The 23,118-nt window shown below is 55.8% G+C and overlaps 1 protein-coding gene across 1 annotated transcript in view; it reads right to left on the reverse strand.

Annotated features, from left to right (window-relative positions):
• The window catches only part of SHB (SH2 domain containing adaptor protein B), a 124,958-nt gene that overhangs the window by 29,927 nt on the left and 71,913 nt on the right, over positions 1–23,118 (reverse strand). The window contains exons 3-4 of the mRNA XM_045840945.1: positions 17,093–17,308; positions 440–611 (exon numbers count right to left, since the gene is read on the reverse strand). Coding sequence (XP_045696901.1) covers positions 440–611; positions 17,093–17,308 — 388 coding nt within the window. The remainder of the gene's footprint in view (positions 1–439; positions 612–17,092; positions 17,309–23,118) is intronic.

Below are 23,118 nucleotides of genomic sequence, written 5' to 3' on the forward strand. Positions count from 1 at the left end.
GCAAAAACGTCACAAGGTAGAACGTAAATCCAGTTTACAATAAGGGGACCGGATTTGGTATACATTTAGCTATCCCAAAACTCATTTGTTACATGATGAAAATAGAAACTGGCACGGAAGAGGGAAGAGTGAACTGTGTCCCTCCTAGTCACCGAAAGTAAAGGAGGTGACGCCGTGTGGACAGAGAAGGCACCTGGCTAGGAATAAGGCGCATGTTCTAATCCCGTTCTGCCACGGACCTGGTGGTGGCCTTGACTTCCGTGAGCCTCAGCCTGCCCATCTGTACACGGGGGCAGGGGAGGGGTGTAGACTTAAAGACCCCCACAGCTCTAACATTTTCTTAGCCTGCGGATTTAAAAACCAAGATCAAGAAAACAGAAGGAAGAGCAGGGACTATGAGCTGGGAGCTGAGGTTGTGCTTCGCCCCCTTAGAACTTACATTTGCTTCTCCAGTGGGACGGCGGGGTCCACTCTTTCTCCCAGGATCCCACAGAACTCGGGGCTCCCGTGTTTGATGGGCTTGAAGCCCCCGCCGGGAGCTCGAAGCTGGCGCCGCCGGTCCCGAGAAGGTGAGGGGGATGACTGTCGTTTCTCGTTGCCGTTAAACTGGGCTGTGGGGGCAGGAGAGAGAGAGAGATAGGTTACCAGGAGCTCAGCCCAACAGTTCCTGTGTGGCGCAGTGTGGCAGGTCAATTGCTCTCGTTGGGGCTTTACAATTCTCAGGAGGAAGAGCTCCAAGCAATGAATAAACACGGCTTAAAAGAGGTAGACTTCCTAAGACAGGGCACGACGGTGCTGTGAAAGCCAGATGGTACTTTCAAGGGGCTCGTTAGGTCTGCAGAGGCCGCTGAGCTCAGCTTTATCCCCAGGGAAGCCCCCTGCAACCTGCAGCAAGGGGGGGCAGGACACACCCACAGGGGCTCAGGGCCCTGGAGAGCTCTCAGGAAAGAAAGTAATTCCTTGTTTTGTGCCCCAAACCTGCCTCCCAGTAGGCTCCTTGCCTCCTCTCATTCTCCCGTCCCGACGGGGGCTGCCCTGGCCACATTGGCGCCCCTTCTCCTGGGACATCCCCACGGAGCTCCAGCCAGGGTCACGTGGCACCCCCAGGTCTGCACCTCTTCACTTGGTGCCCCTGTGTGGGCCCCACACAGCCAGCCCGGCCCTGGGCCCAGCCACCGGGGGAGGCCTGACAGTGCCTGTCACGGGGGACAGGCCCTCCCACGGGCTTTTGTCCCTTGCTGGGCCTGCAGGAACATTGCTCAGCCCCGCGGGCTTGGGGACGACGCCTCTCGAGGGCAGGCCCTTGACGATCACCCACAGAGAGCAGGGAGCACTGGACTGAAAGTGGAGCTGCGGGAAGTACTCCCGGAGAGCAGCCAGTCCACCTTGCGAGTTTCTCTTTGAGCCTCAGTGTCCTCCTCTCAAAGGCAGGGACAGTGACTGCACCCACCTTGAGGGGTCGCTGTGAGGATTCGATCACGCGCTGCACACAGAGGCCTTAGCAGAGCGCCTGGCGTGTGGTCTGTGCTCAGTCAGTGTTGTCTATTATACATACTTTACCATCGAGCCTGCTCCGTGTGGACACGGTGCTCGTCACCTCGCGTGAGCTACTGACCTGACCTGAGCTCCTCTCCTGAGCCTGCCCTGGCTTCCCATGAGCCCTTGCTAAGTCACTCAGCCTCTCTGAGGCACATTTCCTCTGTCACCTGGCTGCTGTGACGATCAGATGAGGGAATATACATCCTAAGGGCCTCAGGGACTGCTGAGTAAACTGGGCCAGGGCCTGGGAAACAAGGTTCCCAAAGTTGTGTCCAGCTGCTGGCCAACCAACACACATCCTTGACCAAGCGACACATCTCCAGCTCAGATATGGCGAGACATCCTCTGACCCCAGCCAGACATACAGCCATCAACCTGACATACAGCCATGAACTTCACATTCACGGAAGGTGGTGGGAAAACTCAGCCCGTCAGTGGTGCTGTACTGTCTACAGGGACCGAACTTGTTCTATGGGAATGAGCTTGATCTAGGACAGCGACAAGACCACGAATGAGGTCTGTGAGGCACTGCCATTCCTGCAAGACACTCTTCTCTATTAACCACTAAAGAAAACAGCAGGAAGGGAGTTCCTGCCAGATGGGGTGGACGCACCCATGTGTGCTCGCTCTCACAACTGCGCTGGGGCCTGGCAGGCCGTCCGTTCACTTACCTCCCCCCAAATACTCACTCACTCACTCACGCGGGCCAAACCCCGTTCAGGGCTGGGGAAACGGCAGCGAGCAAAGACACACATCCCTGCCTGTGGAGCTCGGAGCCCGGGCGAGGAGAGACAGACGGTTGGCGGGGGCATCAGACCCACCACACACCGGCTGACGGTAAGCGCTGCGGAGAAGTGACAGCCAGGCGGGGGAGGCCTCTTGAAAAGTGACATCTGAAGGGAAGGAGGGGCGAGCCATGTGGATGTCTGCCGGAAGGAAGGACATTCCAGGCAGAGGGAAGGGCAAGTTCAAGGGCCCTGAGGTGGGAACATGCCTGGCGAGTCGGAGAAACAAGGCAGTCCAGGCAGCTGGAGGGTGGTGGGGGTGGGAGAAGGCGAGTGGGCGGACTCAGGGCTTGTGTGCCTTGGGCAGGACTTCGGTTTCATTCTGAGAGAAAAGGAGAGCCATTCGGGTGTCGTGATGGGCACAGTGGCAACCTGGCACTTTTTAGAACGGGGGAAAGGGATGGAGGGTGAGGGGTACCTAGGAACTCTCTGTACTCTCTGCCCAATTTCTCTGTGAACCGGAAACTGTTCTTTAAAAAAGTTCATTTAAAAGAGAGAGGGAGGGAGGGGGAACCCAGGGAGCGGGGAGGCTGGCTTCAGAGGTGTGCATGGAGGGACAGCGAGTGGCCGGTTCCGGCTGCGTTCTGTAGGCAGAGACGGCAGGACTTGTCCCTGTGCTCAGCACAGAGATAAAGAGGGGACAGCGGGCTTTTGGCCTGAGCACGGGAAGGATGCAGCTGGCGTTACCCAGGGAGGGGAAGACACAGAGAACTTGGAGCTTCGGGAGAAGAAAGGACAGAGGTCAAACTCCAAACTAAAGACACTGATAGCCCGAGATGCTGGGACTGGCCGCGAGGAGCAGGGGCAGAGCGGGGATAGCTGTGGCTCCTCCCTCCTGGCCTGGCTATGGTTCCATCCGTGTCCAACCACGGGCACAGGCAAGATGGCAATGACCTCGAGGCCCTTCTAGAGAACAAGTCCTGGGGGTGCGTGTATGAGAAAGCCCTCCTCCACCTGGTTCGTGAGCTGGGCTTCATAGAGGTCATGAGGGGGTGAGGCCCAGAGCTGGGGCCTTGGCGTGCGTCACCCTGGGCCCCTCCCTGGCTTCTTAGCAGCCCAGCTCTTGGGACAGCTGGGCTGCTAAGGGCTCCTCTGAACCACACCAGCCAGCCCTCATGGCAACCAATGAAATGGGGTATGTTTTGGGGGGAAGACGGGGGCAAGGGAGAGGCGAAGCAGGTTCTGACCTGTGCCACCCACCTTGCGGAGCCCTGGATGGCTGACCGGAGGCAGAGGCGAGCCCTGGGATCAGGCAGACGAGTAGGGGCCTGGTCAGAGAGCCCCTTTCTGAAGAGCCAGGACTTGATCTCATGGGTGGGCTGAATCAAGCAATTCTATTCTCAGATTGAGTCCTTTCTGCTGATGGAGCATGGGTTTGAGGCAACCCTGGGCAGGGAGACCAGTTGGGGGGGTTTGGGGGGCCAGATCCCCCATTGATGGGAGAAAAGCAGGATGGGGGCGGCCCACAGAGATCCGGGCACGGCAGGAGACGGGGTCGGGGAGCTTGGGACCACCTTGTGTTTCTCCAGGACACCCCACTCTGCTCACTCTCTGGTTGTCAGGACAGGAGAGGGGCTCAGGGGCACGGGTGGGGAGGGTCTAGGCGAGAGAGGAGGTTCTAGGCTTAGTTTTGCCACAGGTGGATGAGAGGGAGACACCGAGTGAGCTGTGAGGCCTTTTGCCCTCTGACGACCTGGGGCCCCGGGCTAAAGACAGAGCTTGAAGATTTCTGACAGTATAAGTCCCCACCCCCCACCTCGCAGCCCAGAGGGTGGGACGAGGGGCATGGGGCGGGGAACGTGGACTGGGGAAGAGACCTGAGCTCTCAGAACCACCAGCGACCTGGCTGGCTAAGTGTGCAGCCTCAGACCTCACCCATCCAGCTGTGGCTGACATCTGAAGCACCACGATACGCCCTGCCCCCACCTCCACCAACCTCTGCATGGGACGGATTCCCCTCGCCTTTCAGGGGTCACCTCTTCCAGGAAGCATTCCTCGACCTCAGCCTCTCCCCAGACTAACCTTAAACCTATGGTATCCTAATTGCCAGTTTGCCTGTCTGGCTCCCCATGAACCCCTCAAGGTCAGGGGTTGTACTGTATTTGCCCTACCCCCATGCCTAGCACACACCTGCCACATAATATGTGCTCAACAAAAGACTAATGAAGAAATTCAATAAGCTGCTGTTTCACATTATTGGGGAAAAATATCAGTTTTCTTACCAGATAAATTGGATAAAACATAATAACGTCCTAGGCAACACCGTAATTCCCTGCTGAATTAATTTATACATTCGCTTGCAAGCTTAATAATATAGCCATATATTTTAGAGAGAACAGGTGGTGGTGAATGACAGGCTTAATTAGGCAAATCATTTCACCTAAAATAAAAATATACAAACTCCAAGTGCAGTGATTCAGGAGCAAAAGAAAAAAAAACCCGTTAAGAACAAAAGCTCCAAACACTACTGCCTTCATTCCTTCTAATTAAGTTTCACTTTAATCTGCAATTTAAAATGGCAATTCTTTTAATTTAGTGATTTTCTGCAAAAGATAAAGGAAGACACAGCCCTCAAAAGAATATCTGCATTTAGAGAGAAATTGTGCCGCCCTGCAGAATTGTGAGAGTGACGGGGCCTAATTAATCCCACCTATGGGCAATTAGGAATGGAAGTCAGAGTTCCGTAGGAGGGAGGGGAGACAGGAGGGCGGGACCAGCCCCCTCCCCCCTCCCCACCCCCCTCCCACCCGGGCCACAAGAGAGGAGGCCCAGGGAGCGGCTCCACCAGCCTCTTCTCCAGGGCAGGTGAAAAGGGCCCTTTTGCGATGCCTGAAATGTCCCTCTGAAGGTGGTCTGAGGGCAGGCCTCACCCTTCCAGACCCAGCTCAGGTGCCCCCCACGTTCCAGGAGGCCTTTATTCCCCCTCCATCCAGATCCGTCTCCAACGCGGGACCCCTTCCTGCTGGTACAAGAAAGGCCCCGCTGTCCCAACATCACTGCCAGGTTCTGCAACTTTAAGCGAAGCAGGATTACCACCGGCTAACGACAAAACCAGTTTTACCAGGGGCTGATTGGTGTCAACAAGAGTTGGGTTCCTTTGGCGGCTCATCAGCGTTATAATGGAACAGGGCTGTGTGGAAGGGCGTCATCTGAGGACCGGGCTGTATTATACAGATTTTGCACTGATTGGTCCTGAAGTTCGGTCACTGAAAACGAGGGAGGACGGTGTCCTGGGCACCCACACCAGCTCTGACCCTCACAAGGACCCTGCCATCCTGTGGGTGATGAGGGAGAACCGCCTCCAGGTTCTCCGAGCGAAGGGCTGGGGCCGAGCCTCAGGCCCAGGCCTGCGGGTCACCAGGGTCAGGCTCACCCCACGCCAGGTCCTCCTCCCCCATAAAGACACTGCCAGGCGGCAGGGGCTGTGCCCATTCGTCCGGTCTCTGGGGCATGCCTCCCACCTCGGGACCGGAATGACCACTGCCCTACTCCAGCAGTGAGACAGCTAGAAGTTCAGGGGGCAAAAGGCCTCCCTGATCCCACCTGCTAGAACCAGCTTCCAACTGCAGCTCCCAGCACCTGGCTCCTCCCATGGCCCAGGGGCACCCATGCCACTGCTCCCCAGTCAGCCTGGCCCTTGGGTGGGGGCAGCACCCGGCACTCATTTCATTTCTCTTTTTCCTCTCCTGTCCTGTTTGCCCCCAAACCTACCACAGTGCTCAGCACGGAGATGGCACGTAGTTAATATCTGCCTAAGTCAGTAGATGAAATAAATGTGTTTCGAGCTCCTCTCTGTGTATGGTTCAGGGCTGGCCAGAGAACAAGCTGCCAAAAAGCGGAAGGACCTCTAAAGCGCAGCTCTGCTGGGCTCATGAACCCTCACTGGCTCCCCCTCCCAGTGCTCGGGGTGGAGGGCAACGCTGCACGCTGGTGCTCACGTGAGGTTCTCAGCGACTTGAGGCCAACCTGACCCGGGTCCACTTTCTCCTACAAAACCCGGCTGGGTGTCACGCCCAGCCCCAGGCTCCTGTCAGAACAGCCAGTCCCCAAACCCGCCACCTGCCTTTCTGCCTCCAGGCCTGGGCTGGGCCTGCCCTCTGGAGTCCCTTTCTTCTTCTCTGTGTGCAGAAGTCCCAGCCATTCTTCCAAGTTCAGCTCCAGTGCTGCCTCCTGCGGCAACCGGACCTCCAGGAGGAACTCCTTTCCCAGGCGCCCCCGCCCCGCCCCCAAAGTGGAACTCCTGTCTCCTCTTGCGCCCTGCAGCCCACCTTGGCCGCTGTCTGGTCATACCCCAGTGTCTCTTACTATGGGGTATGGACCTGACTTCTCAGAACCCAAGGGAGACAGGGCCTCGGGCCTGAGCTCCTCTGAACCTCCCGTCCTGCAGCCGGGCAGCGGAGGAACGGCAGTGGCTCGGCATCATGGGAAGGGTGTGCACTGACGACTTCGGCGTTAGGAAGGCCCTGCCCGGGCGTGAATCCTGACTTGCCATTAATTACTGTGACTCGGGGCAAACTCTCTGAGCCTTAGCTGCACCTTCTGTAAAATAAAGTGGGGCTGACAATGCCTACAGCGTAAAGGATTGTGGGGGTGGTTAGTGACAGACGACGTCCCCAAGCCCAGCCGGGCTCCCTGTGATCGGTGGTCCCCCTGCCCGTAGTCGCATCCATGCTCAGAACGGCTCCCTTCCATGCACTCGAGAGAATAAAGGGCCTTGAACCAGAAATCGCCTTCCCCCCAACCTCCGAGGGGACTCCTGTCTGAGCCGGATGTTCCCAGAAAAGAGAACACGCTCTGCTCTGTCCCCAGCCGAGCCCCAGTGCCCGGGACGGTGCCTGATGTACATGCACAGTAGCTGCTTGGTATCTGCTGTGTGAACAAATCTCCCTCTGCCCACGGCGGCAGGGCTGCAAAGCCTCCATTCACTAAGCAAGAAAGGAAACTTAGGAGCTGTGCTCCCACCTCACATTCTTTTAAAAGTTCTGAAAAACGGCTTAGCATTTACTGAGAGCTTTTTGCGCACACAGGCAGGCATGTGTGAGCACCTGGCGTGGCGCTCTCCTCTGACCCTCACGGCGAACCCAGGAGATCGGCGCTCCTTTGTCCCTGTTTTTACAGATGGGGCCTGGTGCGGGCAGGTGACCTGCCCGAGCTGACGGGAGCAGGCTGCACACCGGGAGCGGGAGCGACCCTAGGCCCCAGCCCTTGACCCTTCTGCTTTGGGACTGAAGCCCTGGGTGGCCACCCTTCACCCAGGGGCACCCTAGCAGTGCCTTTCCCTAGGGAGGGGCAGGTGGGGGAGAGTCCACAGTCTGCATAACGTCCTCCAGTATTCCCACCGGACCACAGGTGTGGATGGCGGCCCCTGAGAATAGGGACTGTGCAACGGGAACTGGAAGGAAGCATAGGGGGGCAGGGTCCTCGGGCCCCAGGTGGGCCCTGCGAGGTGCTCTAACTTCGGCGGCTGCTCCCTGCCAGTAGCTCTGGAGTCTCCGACCCTCCCAGTCCTGCAGCACAGGACACAGCGTTCTTGAAGCAGAGACACGGAGGATCGGAATGACTGAAAACAAGACACTCTGCACAGAGCGACTTGCAAGGAGCTCTTGGTCTGCTGAAGAGGCGTCGCTAGGCCTCTGTGGATGGGGCAGAGCGAGCGCGGGCCGTGGCTGGGACCCACGTGGGGCTGACGGGAGGGGCCTGGGCAGGGCGCCAGGCCCGCGTCCGTTCACGGATATCCTATTGTTCTGAACACACAAGGACACAGACAGTGTATGAAAGTGCCCAAGGCCACCCTTCTGCACATCCTCGGTGTCAGTTCCGCCACACTGCAGACAGTCACCCTGAGGCCCTGGTGTGTCCGTGTGGGGGAGACAGTGGGGGGCAGGGTTGGAGAGGCGAGGAAGGGGCAGTTGTGAGCCCCCAAGACGGGGCAAAGAGGGAGACTGCGCGTTGGTTTGGGGAGGTGGCTGGACCACATGACCCCCGACGTCTCTGGAAACACCAGAAACTTTCCCGACGACACACAGACATTTGCAGTTGACAAAACTCTGTTCCCATGACAACAGTTCTCTGCTGCTTCAGCTTTCCAGAAGTACGTTCTACATCATCTCCTCTGCTCCTCATAGCAAGACAAGAATTAGAATTCCCATTCTGCAGATGGAGAAACCAAGGCCCAGAGGGGAGAAGCCCCTTTCCCTTCCAGCTCAGGAGCGGGTCTTGCTTTTCCCCTCTCCCTGGCCTGTCCTGTGAATGACAGCTGTCCCTTCACACAGGACGCAGAGTAAGGCAACATGTGGCTCAGCAAATGTTTGGTTTGCATTTCCAGGATTGCCAACAAGAGGGCTCTGTGTGCACCTCGCAGACACACGCAGGCCCCCGGGCACTGCCGCCACATCTTGTGGGCGGTGCCAAGAACAGAGGTCCTCATTGTCAGGGGAGGCAGCCGCGACTCTCTGCTAAGCAGGGCATCGGGGAGGCTGCGAGGCAGGCGTGGGGACGCCGACCGGGTTCCAAGAACACAGTCCCAGCGAGCAGAGCCGAGCCGGGCAGGGAAGGCGGGCCTGGCACAAGGAGGCGGGCCCTCACCCTCTCACTCTGCACTCCTGAGGGAGACGTGGACAGCACAGGCTGCTGCTTGGCTACAGGAAATGTAAAGGAAAATCCTGACGAAAATGATTAAATGATCCAAACACAGAGGCATGTACCTGCAGAAGCAAGCCATCTTTACCGTGATAACTCATTTTACAGATGAGAAAGGAGGGCTAGAAAAGGGACAGACTTGCCCCAAGTCAACAGCTAGACTTGAACTTGGACTCAAACCCAGGCCTTTTGAATGCCAGAGGCCTCTAATAAGTTTGGCACAAACCCTGTTTTCAGTGCAACTCATTCTCAAAACAAGAGTAACAACAGTGATACCAAAAGCCAGCATCCACCGAGCTTTCACTGTGCCCAGCTCTCGGCACTGACAGTCACTCTGTTTTACACATGCGGACACAGCGGCAATCTGCTTGGGTCAACCCACTAGCAAGTAGCAACACAGGGCTTTAAATCCAGACCCCGGGCACCTGAAATCGTGTGCATTCTGCTGGGCCCGCCTGTCAGATGGAAAGAGCCTGCTAATGTCTGATGCAGTGTCCCCTGACAGGCCACCTGCAGCCACCCACAGACACTTTCTTAGCATCCTAGAGCCCGAGAAAGGGGCTTTCTCCCCACCCACAAGCCTCAGAGGACCTGCTGGGAGCAGGGTGGGCACTGGTGGGAACGAGTTTCCCTGGCCCATCTGTTTGTATGTTTCTGTGGCTGCCCCTCCACAGACGGCAGTGAGGGAAGGCGGGAGGGGCAGGAGGGGGCAAGCCAGGCACACGGCTCTCAGGGGGCTGCCTGCCATCCACTGGCACACAGTGTCCCCATCCGATGCTCGGGCAATCCTCAGACAGGCAAGGACACACTCTCTCCCTGGGGCTCCAGACCCGAGGTGGCGACCACAGCAGTCCACGGCCGCTCAGCATTGCCCCCGCAAGCGCAGGTCCCTCGGCCTCCTTCGGAGAGAAGGCAGGGATACAGCACAGAAGAAGGGTGTTTAAACAAACCATCTCTGTGTGAGCAGGCCCCCTGCTTACGTCTGTGTTGTAGCATCCTAGAGAGAACGTGGGGTGGGTTTCCCCGAGACCTGATCCACTCAATAATGTAACAAATCACTGAGTGTTCCTTATGTGCCAGGCACCGACCGAGGCGGGGGCCCAGGCGTGAACGAGGCAGGCTGAGCCTCTGACCTCATGGAGCTTAAAAACCTCTGTGCACAGGAAGATCTGTGGCCTGCCAAACAGATGGGCAAAGACGTTCTATCAAATCTTTGTGTTTTTTCCCCCACAAAGGAGACAAAGGCACTTAAAGGAACATGTCTGTCTATCAGTATAATTAGCAGATGAATCAAAGCTATTAAACGTTAGTGTTTTCTTTTCTTTTTTTTAAGGTTACTAAATGAATTCATTCATAAGTCAAACAGAAAAGCCAACTGGAAAAACCTGTCCCTCGGTAACATATTAGCCAAAGGAAACAAGTGATCCCCGCTCTCGCATTTACCCCCGCCCCCTTTCTCTGCAGACCTGCTGTTCACACGTGTTAAATATTAATTACAACTGTTACTCATTAGTACATAGCAAAAAGCTCCTGGTACAAACACAATTGTTAATTTCCTTGCAGGCCCAAGGCATTCTGGGAAGCCGTGCAGGAGGCAGGAGGCATCATGGGAGCCCAAGTGGGGCCAGCGGAGGAGGAGGTGGTATTTGCTGGGTGCACCGGGTAAGGGTAGCAGGTCTAAGATTCCCCGAGGAACCTTCTGCAGAGGCCAAGCTCGTTCCTTCTGAGTGCGAGAGGATGAGTCACAGGGCTCCCTGGGAACAGCCAGCCGCTGGAGCAGTGCCGGGCGCACACGTCAGCACCGCCAGCTCTGGAGCACGTCTTTGACTGGGACAGTGACGTGCCACGGAGAGCTTCGGCCACAACTGCTTCTGCCTGGACAACCCAAGGCACCTCACAGCAGCACAAGGGAAAGGGAATGTTCAGACCGGCCGTTTCCCCACTCGAGGTGCTGACACACCTACTGAACCAGGAACTCTGGCGGGCAGGGTGGGGGTGGGCCCAGACCTCTGTTCAGCGCTTCCTCCGGGTGACCCCCACAAACCAACCAGCCCACCACTGTGTCCCAGCCGGAACGGGAGGCGGGCAGAGGGGACGAGTGAATGAAGAATGGAGGGCCTGGGTGGCTCATGGTTAGAACTACTGCTGGAACGGAGATTTAGGATTTCCTAAACGTTGCTTCCCGCGCCGCCCGTGCATCTCATCGCCAGGCATAACTGGGAATGAGCTTCACAAATGGGTCCTCTGTGCCCTCTAAGTTCCTCTTTATGCAGCAGTGCTGTTTTAATATTAAATTACATTTTATTTAATAGAGCAAGCCTCCCCTGAACACCCATAACCACTCTCTCATGTGTGACCCATTAGGGCTTACAAGTCTTTTTATTCAGATCTTTCCCGCCGATCATCACAGAGGCCCGGTGTGGCAGGGGTTGTGACTGTCCCCATTTTACAGACGGGAACACTAAGACCCAGGGAGACTGCGGAGCCTGTCTGAGGCCCCACAGCTGGTGAGTGGACGACCCAGCACATGAACACCGGACTGTCCGACTCCTTCTCCTGTCCCTGTGACTCCCGACCTGCAAGACCCTGTCCCCAGTTTTCCAGGGCAGAGAAAGCCCCCAAGTGGGGAAGACAGACAAGTGTCCCAAACACCTATATTCAGCATTGATTTACTGGTCTATCTTCTCTCTCCGCTGGGAGGTGGGCCTGTCATTGACTGAGCCCAGGACACTGTCTGAAAAGCAGCTTCAACAGACATGAATCTTCAGACGGTGAGTCCAAAATGAAATGACTTTCTCTAAGTGATCTCGAGGGTGCCCCTACACATCCTTCTGCTGCCTGGCTCCCTGAGCAAGCACTCTGATTGCCTGCTTCTCAGAGGCCATTGAAAACCATTAAGGATGTAGCTTTTAACTCTACTCACTGGATCAGAAGGAAATGCTGACCCACCCTCTCTGTGCGGCCTGACTGGCTCTGCTGCGAGGTGTCCAGCAGTTCCCTTCCCCTCGCGGGGCCTCTCCCTGTGCTGAGTGGTGACAGCATGACCAAACCGTGGGATGGCTCTAGTCACCCCCATGCAAGGCTCGAACCTCCAGAACGTGGGCTCCTATAGAATCTTCAGAGGGAACCGTTCTGAATGGGAACAAATGCCCAGTATCACATCCTACCAGTTGTGGATGTAAGGAGAACCTGGTGCAGGCTGATGCGAGGCATGTGGCGTTTCCCGGGGGCTCTGGGAGGAGGGGGCTCTGACCATATTTCAGGCAGCATCTTAGCACCCTGACAGCAGGGTTACCGGACGTCGACTGGGTTAGGGCGTAGGCTCTGGAGCTGGACTTCGCAGGTTCAGCTCTCAGCTCTGCGGCTGACTAGCAGTGGGCCCTGGGCAAGTCATTTCTTCTCTTTGCACCTCAGCTTCCACAACTGCAGGAAACTGATCTCCCAGAGGGCGGCTGTGGCGACTAAATGACACAGCGCACACAGAATTCTCTGATTCTGCATGTGTAGCCTGGGCGAGGAAACCTGGTTAGTGTTTTCAGATTTGCAAAGGGCGTGGGGTATGAGGGACCCCCAAAGGGCAGAGCTGGGCCCACCGAGGAGGAGACGTGGGGATTAAGGGCCCAGGTGAGCGGCAGGAATTTCAGTTACACCTGCAAGTATGTAACGCTGGGAACTTGCGTGCAGCAGCCTCTCAATAAATGCCAGCACTTTCCTGAGGTGGTGCTCTTTAAGCTTCACCAGGACCCTCTGGGGTGGGCACATTTTAGGGTAAGGGGACAGATGCATCCAGGACAGGTTCAATCCCTGTCCTCCCACTGGCTGCTCGGAGATATGGAGACACCCTGTCCGTGCCGTGCCGAGCCTGGGTCTGCTTCTCCAGGTTACCCACCCCGCTCCTCGGCCCTGCCCTGTGTGGCCGCCTCCCATGCAGGCTCCATTTGTCCATCTGATGAGCTGCATCACAAAGCCTGGGGACCCCCCACATCAACCAGTACTGCTTCTCCTGACCCACGCTGGGCTGGGATCTGCAGCGAGCCCTTATGTGGGCCCAGGGCTGCGCTGGGGGCTGGGGGCGGGCAGGGAAGCCATTTCTAGACCCATCTGCCAGTCTCAGAATTTGCTGCTGTGAGGACTCTCCGGGCGTGAGTCAAGCAGGCGGGGAATGGAGTCCAGCCAGCTCTGAAGCAGGGGCCTTTGCCCAGGGGAAGAGGGCTGACAGCTGGATGGCGGGGCTGCAGCTTGTGGGTGATACCTGACCAGCATCTGTGCTGGGGGCTGGGATCAACAAAGGTCACGAAGTGAAATGGGACCCACTGGGCTGGGTGAGGTGGGGGTAGGGGTTCACGGTCAGCTTCCTGGAGGGAGAGCAAGCAGTGAGGGCCCCAGGACTTTCTGAGAGCCTGTGGTATCTCCCACTCGCTTGGCCACAGAGTTCTGAGGGAGGTGAAGACTTTCATCGCCAAGAAGCTAGGACTGCCTCATACCCTGCAACAGCTGCTTCCATGAGAACCTCGAGTGAGAACCGAGCTTCCCCAAGGTTGCAGCCCCCGGAGTCTGGCTGAGATGGGAGGGGTCTGACTTCCATAGCTGCTGGTCTAGAGCTGCTTGCTGGCCCAGGAGGACTAGCTCTGAGACAAACACCCAAGGGCCCCTTTGAGAAATGTCTCTTTCCACGAATGCAAAGCAGTATAACACTTTGAAAGGCAGGGAGCACTTTTGCTTCATAGATTGAATCATGGAGACAATTCAGAGGCCTTCCCTTCTCCTGGGCTCTGACCAGCACCCTGGGGTCCTGAGGGATGACTCAGCATCCCTGGAGGTGCCTGCGGGCTGGCCTCCCCATGATCGGCAAAGCCCCAGGACATCCGCCTGCCTCAGCCGAGCTCCTGCACGCAAGTTCCCAGCAAGGGGAGCTCGTTACATACTTGCAGGTGTAACTGAAATTCTTACCACTCACTTGGGCCCTAAATCCCCATGTCTCCTCCTCGGTGGGCCCAGCTCTGCCCTTTGGGGGTCGCTCACACCCCACGCCCTTTGGAAATTTGAAAACACTAACCAGGTTCCCTGCCCAGGTTACACATGCAAAATCAGAGAATACAAGGGGCAGAAAAAGAGATGGTGATAATTTTGTCCAGGCAGCTTCACGCTTCACCCCACATAGATGCTCCCCAGTGAAGGATCCTGCACCCCAGGCTTCCAGGACCCGTCCACGAGCTCCCAAGAGCCCAGCAAAGCGGTGCAGGGCGTTTTGAATAGGTTTTGTAATAAGGGGGGCAGGGGCTCCCCCCAGCACTGCCTTGCTTCCCGACAACACCAACGACTTGCTTCATTCCCAAGCAGCCACGCTCCTGGGTGTATAAATGGGACTTCGGCGGCACTTGAGTAATCAAGCCAGTGGAGCTGTTGCGACTCATCCTCATCACCTGACCAGTGGCCTCTCTATTCTCACTTCATCCCCACTCTGGGCTGAAACCAGGAGCTGCTCCTCACCCACCACAGCGCCCGGCAGGCTCCGTCCACAGACACGGGGCGGGACCCCGTCGTGACAGGAGGCCCATGCCCACGGCGTGCCTCCAGCCTGAATGAGACAGCTTCCTTGCAGGCCCCAGAGATCAGAACCCAGCCAAATGCTTCTTGGGAAAAGCACAGTCAGCCACGCCCCAGAGATAAGCGACTCCCTGAGATCCAGACGGGACGTGGTTCTGAGTCTGTCTTCTCTCAAGCTGCAACAGCAGCTGTGCTACGACTCTGACAGAAAATCAAGTCCAGAACGCATACCTGTGGCTCAGAAACTCACTCAGAGGCCTTGGGATCCTCTGTGGAAAACTTAAGTGTGTAGAAGTTCCGAAACCGCCTCTGGGCAGAGGTGAGCGTGTTCCGGCCCGAGAGCCTTTTGAAGGGATGCTGTCCGGCAGGGCGAGTGCTTTTCACTGTAGTGTGCATGCGAATTGCCGGGGGGGCCTTGTCTGAGCCGCCGGCCTCTGCCGGTCTGGGAAGGGACCCAGGACCCTGCATTTCTCACCAGCTGCTGGTCCAGGAACCACATTTCGGGCAGCAGGCACCAGACTAGACTAGAGCGTCAAAGGTAGAGCATTGCGTGACCTACAGGCGCTGAGTCCAGGACAGGGGTGGGTGGGGGGTTAGACCCCATACCTGTCTGCAGTGATAACTCATGCCACGGGCCCTTGGTACTTAGGGGAGTTGTCACTTGAGCTCCTTTACCCTTTTAATCAAATTGGTGTTTGCGAAGAGCAAGTTCTCGGACATCACGGGCTCCATTGTAGCTCCTCTTACATCCAGGAGAAGCACAGCCCCTTACTGGCTAGCTAGGGGACAGGGACAGTCCTCGAATCCCTTGTGCCAAGGGAAGCACAGGAGATGCCTGAGATGACCACGGCCGCTCAGCCACACAACCATTCTCATTACCAGCCCTCAGCCTGTGCTCACAGCCTGGTGAGCGAGACCAGCACCTACAGGACGAACTCTACCTGGTGAGAGAGACGCTCACCAGGGGCCTGTGCCGGACGCTTGACGACAGGCCTGGGGGAGGCAGCGAGGAAGCCCATGGGATGCGTGGCTGTCCGTAGCGGGGGCGGGGAGGGGGGGCGGCTCACAGAGACAGCACCATCTGGGCTGGGTCCCGGAGGAGGCTCAGATTTTTCCAGATGAGATACAGGAGGGGACAGGCATACAGGCAGAAGGAGCAGGATGTGCCCAGAGCGCTCCGTGCAGGGAACTGTGGGCAGGATGTGCCGGAACAGCCAGAGCATCAGCGGAGGGGGTCGGGGTGCGGGCAGGGCAGAGGCCTCACGGGCAGGGCAGAGGCCTCAGAGGGGGAGCAGGGGTCCAGTTGTGCATGTAGAAGGGAGATTGCAGGCAATAGGGATGTTAAAGAAATTAAAAATAAAACCTCTTCCTTTATGACCTTCAGGGTGGTAAGAATTCCATTATTCAATCAGTGTCTCTTTTTTCACATGACTAAATTTTGAAATGGGTAAAAAATGTTTGCGTCTGGCTTTTCACTTTTTTAAAAAAAGATTTCATTTGTTTTCTTTTTTTAGAGAGAGCAGAAGGAGAAAGAGAGGGAGAGAAACATCAATGTCTGGTTGCCCCTCATGTGACCCCCCAACTGGGGACCTGACCGGCAACCCAGGCATGTGCTCTGACTGGTAATCAAACCGGCGACCCTTTGATTTGCAGACCTGTGCTCTATCCACTGAGCCATACCAGCGAGGGCCTGGCTTTTCACTTCTTAGCATCGAACACAAGCATCTCCCTAGGCTGTCATAAACCTGTTGTCCACAGCACTTCTTGATGGCTGTACAAGGTTCCATTCCACCAGTGCTGGCCTGCTGGACATTCAGACTGTGCTCCATCTTTCACGATCACGAGCCTTTTCTGAATGTTAGACCATAACCTTGGCGTGAATCCTAAGGACTGGAATTGGAATCAAAGGGTGTGAACAAGCTCAGGACCTTAACGCACGTGGCAGACTGTTTCCCAAAAGGTTGTGGGAGAGCTTCAGTAGTGTGACGGATGCCCGGGTTCTGGAGAAAACCAGTCTCAGAGTGAGGGGGAGGGGAGGAACCTGAGTCATTCAAGGGCTCTTGGCTGGGGGGGTGCCAGCCCCAGAGGTCAGGATGTGCCCAGGGCTGGCGCTCTGTGAATGGGTGCACGCTAAAGCCAGGCCAGGAAGCGCAGCAGCCCTGGACGCACACAGGCCGGCGCAGCTGTACTACTAGGTAGGAGCGTAGGGTTCCCTCCGGCCCAACAGGAGCCGCTCTGCAGACGGGTTTTGTGTTAGTCTCTAAGAGAGTTCCTTCTGAAATGTGAAGTCTTGGCTTCAGCGAGCTAGAGCATTACCAACCAGACCAAGACAGAGTCAGACAGTGAGATTATCTGGGCCGTCTGGGGAGACTGGAACGGAGACCCAGGATTTCCCCTTACCTGGCCTCCCTTCCCTTAAGGACAAGCACCGTTTCTGAGGGCTAGGCTGTACCAGGAGAAAGGCCAGCCCGGCCGGAGTGTCAACGCAGCCCTGTGGTTTGCCCGGCAGGCAGGGACCAGTGTACTGACCCCCTTTACCCAAGTCAAGTGGCCGTCTCTGAGCAAGGCCACTGGCTCCTCACCTGCCAGAGCTGGGATGGTGACCCGGTTCCACTCCCACGGCTGGTCGTACTCATCGGCGGGCCTGTCGTCGTCCTGGGGCAGCTTGCTCTCCCGCAGCCGGGGGCTGACTGCACTCTCCGAGTCCGAGTCCACGCTCTGGCCCTCGGGTTCGTAAGGGGTGTCATATAACTGGATGCCTTTGTGCTGGGACCGGACACTTTCCTGCCTCTGAAATTCTGTAGGCAAAAAAAGGGAAGCAGAGGTGTAAGAGAATCGAAACCCACACTTCCTCGCCTGGGATCTGCCAGGTGACACCCACAAGAGTTTGGAGCCACCAGCCAAGGAGGTAAGGACTGCACAGAACAGCCCCCTTTCTGCATCCACTGTGCCTCCCACCCTGGAGGGCAGCATGGCTGCCCTCACAGGGCGAGGCTCCCTCACAAGATCTCAGGCTCTCGGACCTGAGGACAGAAGCAGAAGGCTCACTGCCTCCACCGGCTCGTTCACTGCAGTCTCGGGGGCAGGGCCTCCAGGTACACGTGGGGTGCAGGCGTGCTTGGGCACCGGCCCCGAGCAGACAGAGCTCTCACTCCCTCGCCTTACAGACGAGTGGAGACTTCCCCACCGGGGTCTCTCTCCACCCTCACAACTTTTACTCAAGTTTTCACCCAGCTTCACTCGTGTTAAATAGACCTAAGGAGCCTCCCCAGGGGACCTGGAGTCACCATTCTCCCCTATAAAGAGACTCCTTCCCGGTGTTGCTGCCTCCCCCCGAGCCTGCCTGTCTGCTAACGTGCTGAGCACATCTGAGCGATGTGAGAGCGGACGTCCAGTTCCACTTCTGAATGAGGAAGGAAAGCTCTTCGTCTCCTGGCCAGGATGGCAAGGACCGGCTCCGGGGGGCGGAGGGGTGACCTCCATTTCAGGTGCTGCTCACTCCCGAGAGGATGGTGGTGGATGACAGGGGGGCGCAGGGATGCTACAATCGGGGGCTTCTGAGTCAAACGGACACGTGACCTGCTTTGATCATAAACGCCCACTGTGCGCAGAGCCGGCTCGGGGACACAGGGAAGGCAGGGTTCGCTGTGGAGGCTGCCCCCAGGAAGCCCACTGTTTCCACAGGAGCTGCAACAACCTAAATCACCGTAACACCGTACAGCAGAGGGGCTCAGTGCGGGGCCTGTGAGGGGTGACGCGGGAGGCGAGAGAGATGGCCTCTGAGCCGACAGCTCTGACAAGCGGGAACAGCAGAGGACAGGATTCCCTGCGGAAGGACCAGGCCAGCCAGGGCACTCGGGCTGGCGAGAACATGCTCACTACCCGCTTTTCTGTTTTGCTGTGGTAAGCCGTACAACGTTCGCCGTTCTTAGTGTACATTCGGTGGTACTACATATATCCAACCATCGCCACCCTCCATCTCCAGAACGCTGTCATCTTCCCAGACAGAAGCTCCGTACCCATCAAACAACGATTCCCCATTTCTCCGTCTCCCAGCCCCTGGCAACCACCATGCTATTTCTGTCTCTATTGATTTGATACATTAGGGACTTCAATATAAGGGGGATCTTATATTTGTCCTTCTGTGGCTAGCTTATTTCACCTGGCATAATGTTTTTGAGGTTCTTCCAGTTGTAGCGTGTGTCAGAATTCCATTTCTTTGTAAGGCTGAATAATACCCCATTGCATGTCTATTTGCTGCCCACTTTCACTGGAGTACTGGGCTCAAGGAGGCGAGAGAGTGGAGGGAGGCTTGTCACCAAAGAGGTGAGGGTCATGAGTGTGCCGTTCAACAGCTGTTTGAACTGGAGGCAATTCTCCAAGTCAGAGTGTCGGTGGCACAATGACATGGTCGAATCACGTGCGCCTTAAAGGGCAGCTGACAAAACACATGAGCGACAACAGCCCTTCCAAGCAAGAGCGCTGCTGTTAGGCTGCGCTTTTCGATCCAAGGCCAGCTCACGGGGAGGGCACCCCCCCACCACAACCCCGCCCCACCACGCACAGGCCCTGATACAACAGAGGCCAACCGAGGCTGTGCCGCTGGTCCTCAGTGTCGGCTTTAAATAACATTATGGGAGTATTTTCCAAACTGTGTTTAGTCACATACTGACTTCACGGGTCTGCCATTTTTTGATTACCACTTGGGTTATTAATTTCCATATTTACTTATTCATTTTAGAGAAAAAAAAATCACTTAAAAAGCATGTTTTCTATCATCCTCCCATCAGCCCTTATCTAAACAGTTGATCAACGTAAAAAGAAGGAAGGAGGACTAATGCAAGCAGGGGGGCACCACTGCCCGCGGGGAGGCCAGCCCCCGGCCTGCTCTCCCTCAGCTGACGAGATGAGCAGACACTGGAGAACTTGGGCATGAAGGCACCAAACAGACTTTCTTTGACAAATAATAACTTTCTCTTTTTACAGAGAGAATGAAAAAGGAAAAAAAAAAACCTTCTCACAATGTGGTTCTTGGGCCACCTGAAATCCTTCTCCTGTGAAGTGTCCCATCTTTGGCAAAGCACACCTCACTGAGTCGCACGAGTCACCTGGAATCACGTGTAAGCTTGGGGGATGAGCCTTCCCTTTTTATGGGGCCGGCAGAGGAAAAGTGAAGAGCCAGAAAAGGTAGTGCTGGGTTGCCTGAAAGAGAAAACCAACTGCAAAGTATGTAGCCAACTCTGTAAATCATTAAATCTACCAAACTATTTATCTGACCTGCTTTGGGAGGTCACTGTCATCCATATCACTGTCTCCCATATCACTGTCTCCCTGATTCTAAGCACAGCCGTGCCTCCTGCCTTTGGAGGAGCACTCTGAGGGTGACTGTGGGGACCGCAGTTGAGAGGCAGTGACCTGGGAAAACCACTTTTCCCTTCGCCCTGTTTCACAAACAGGACCGGCAACCACTGCAGTGTGCACCGTATTCTACGGTGTACAAGGCATTTTGCATGTGAGTCACCATTTAATCGCGGGCACCACAAAGCACTTCACAGACGCTCCTCTGGGGGCCCCCAATAATCAGGCGCGCCTTCACTCTCTCAGAGCCCGGCTGCAGACAGATATTCAATGAATCTGGGTGGGATAAATGAACAGCAGCTGACAGCCTGATTTACCCCCAATTCCAGTTAATTTATGGAAGTCCCCGACAGCAGTGCTAAAGTACCTGGAACGACATGCTAAGTGCGTGTAGTTTAGTATTATGCAATATTCAGCAGAGATGGATATTCCATATAAATACCAACCTAAAAGGGAAACACGTGCCAGCGAACAGATTAGCTATTAAATCAGAGGGCCTCGTGTGTGCACCTCTCACACAGGATTTATTGTTCCCACAGCATCTGGGCTTTCCAGAGCCGGGCTGGTAATGGCGTGCAGTTAGGCCGGGGGATGTTATAATGGTAATCATTAAAACAAGCTTTCCCCGCATTACATGGTGAATTCAAGTTTTCATTAAGGCTCCAACAAAAGGAACAGTTAAGTAAATTATGGCATGCTAACTGGATGGAATATTAAGCAGCCATTAAAATGATAAATCTGAAGATTCTGTAGCTACACGGAAAAGCGTGCATGAAATTATGCTAAGTTAAAGAGTAAAATACAAGACCACTTATGTGTTGAGAGCCCAACGGAATAATACAGGCTTTCTAAACAAGTGCTGGACAAGGTGAACAACACCCCGAGGGGAATTCGACTCCGTGCTCGGGAGCTGCTGAACACCAGCCAGCACCGCACCCTTGCCCGTGACGTCTGAACACGGGGGACAGCGGCGCCGTGAGGACGGACATGCATGAACTCGGGGCTGAGAACCCGACGCGGCAAGGTAAACAGCCACTGTGTACAGAAGAAGGGATGACTGCGTGATTATTGTTGAAAGTTGTTCTAAATAATGAATGAAAATGCTAGTAAAGAGAATGTAATTAAGACAGCAACGCATAGAAGTAAACACAATTTTAAGCAGGTTGGGCTGATAGGAGCCGTGCGAGTTTCGGAGGCAGCTGCCTTTGCCTGAGAAAAGGCCCATTTCAGGAGCATCTCTCGCCGGAGAGGTTGGCCAGGAGCCCTGGGAGTCAGGGGCCAGCGGGTCACATCAGCTTACCAGGTGTCGCCGGCTCCTGCCTGGTGACCGGCCTCGGCCTCCTTGTTCCCCAGACAGACCTGTGACGATCCAGAGGCTGATCTGATAGGGCAGCTGGTAATCACATATTTCAAGTCACAAGTTATCTGGGCATCGCCATCCATAAACTCATTGAAAGCGACCTTTAATATTGGGTGGCAGGCTGTGATTTCATGCCTCTTGGGGCAGGGAGCAGAAACACTAAATTGACAGGGTGGGGATTTCTCTTGACCTCTAGAGTAGAAAGGTTTTTAAGTGGGACTACATAGAGAGAAAGAACCAAAGAGATAGATAGATAGATAGATAGATAGAGAATTTTAGAATTAGATGGTGTTAGCACTGGAAAAGGCCCTGGGAGCATTCATCAAGGTCTGGGAGCCAGGAAGGCGAGGCAGGCGCACTGACGAGGGACTGTGGCCCTGGGCCCGGGGATTCCCGGAGCGAGGGGCCTGGGACAGAGCTTAGTCAAACCCGGAGCCTCCTGAGTGGGCTTGCCGAAGGTTTAGCATTCCCCAAGCCCACAAGCAACAAGCTGTGTGTTAGAGTGCACTGGGACATGGGCCTATGCCACAGCACCTAGGCTGGAACAAAGAAGGGACATGTCTCCATCACTGCCTAAATACCTGACCTCCAGGTTCCCCGTCTCAGAAGCAGCTGAGGCACAGCTGGGGACATCCTGCTGGAATCCTCACTGCCCTCTTCCTTCTCCCTCCGGCTTCCTACAGAATCAGCCCTCCCCGATCAGACAGACACCCAGGACACCTAGAGAGCGGATCTGCAGGGCAACTCCCCCTCCCCCGGGGGTCTGCTACACACCTTAAAAGCCCTTCGACTCTTTCCCTTGGGACTGTCTGTTCGGACCCAGCCCGCCTGGCATAAAAGCCCTTAACTGGACTTTTCTGGCTCCGGGTCCTTTCTTAGCCACCTCGGCTACCTAACACTACGTGATGCGTTTCACTCCAGCACTCATCAACTCTGTGCCCTGGCACCCCTGCCTTTTTAAATTTTTTCCCCTTTGGCTGCCAGGAAGCTCACGGTTAATTCTGATGCTTACCTTCAATAACTATGTTAGCTTACATTGCGGAGATTCACTTGCCCTTCCTTCTATATAGATTTTTGATCACTACTATTATAGCCTCAATATACACATTTCTTTTCATTATGGACAGCCTCGGATCTGTATTTTGAAAGCAGGTGAACACAAAAGCAAATGAAAAAGTGCACTAACACACTTTATGGTAAATACTTTTACTAGGAAGGAGACTGAAAGAAAAACCCTTTTTTAACCTCTTTACCTTCCCTTTAGGAGCAGAAAAGGGGGGCAGGGTTGGCTCCCCTCTCTGGCAGACCCAGGCCGAGGGAAGCAGCGCTAGTCTCTCGGGTGCTGTGCTGTCCTCGCCCCCCGGCCAGGCCTCTGCTGACGGCCCAGCTCCAGGGCTGCGTGGAGACAGATCAGACACAGTGCTGGCCTTCAGGGAGCCCTGAACATGGAGACGGTGAAGTTTCCTAACAGAGCAGACAGGGCCCTACAGCTCAGCTGGGAGGAGCTTGGGAAGGCCTTGGAGAATGCAGACGGGGTCGTGGCACAGAAAACGTGTTTGATGGAGGCACAGGGGACGGAGGCACAAGGGGTACACGGGGAGGCCCGGGAAAGGGCCTCATCCAGGGGGCCTGGGAAAGGGCAAGCTGGAGGCAGGTGGGAGTGGGTTCTGAGTGATCCCAAGTGATGCAGGACGGCACCTCCAGGAGTGTCTGAGGAGAGGTGGCCCAGAACCTCTGGGCAGGGCGGAGCCGGGCAGGGAGAGGCTGGCACAGGCGTGTAGGAGCCTAGCTGGAAATGACAGACGCGGGCCTGCAGGCCCCTTGCCTCTAATTTTCCCAGCTGGGCTTGTCTGGGAATCCACACCAGCTCCCAAATCATAGGGTGGCAGA

Source organism: Phyllostomus hastatus, unplaced genomic scaffold (genome assembly GCF_019186645.2).
Source record: "Phyllostomus hastatus isolate PE091 unplaced genomic scaffold, TTU_PhHast_1.1 phas_contig_34, whole genome shotgun sequence".
Classification (NCBI taxonomy): Eukaryota; Metazoa; Chordata; class Mammalia; order Chiroptera; family Phyllostomidae; genus Phyllostomus; species Phyllostomus hastatus.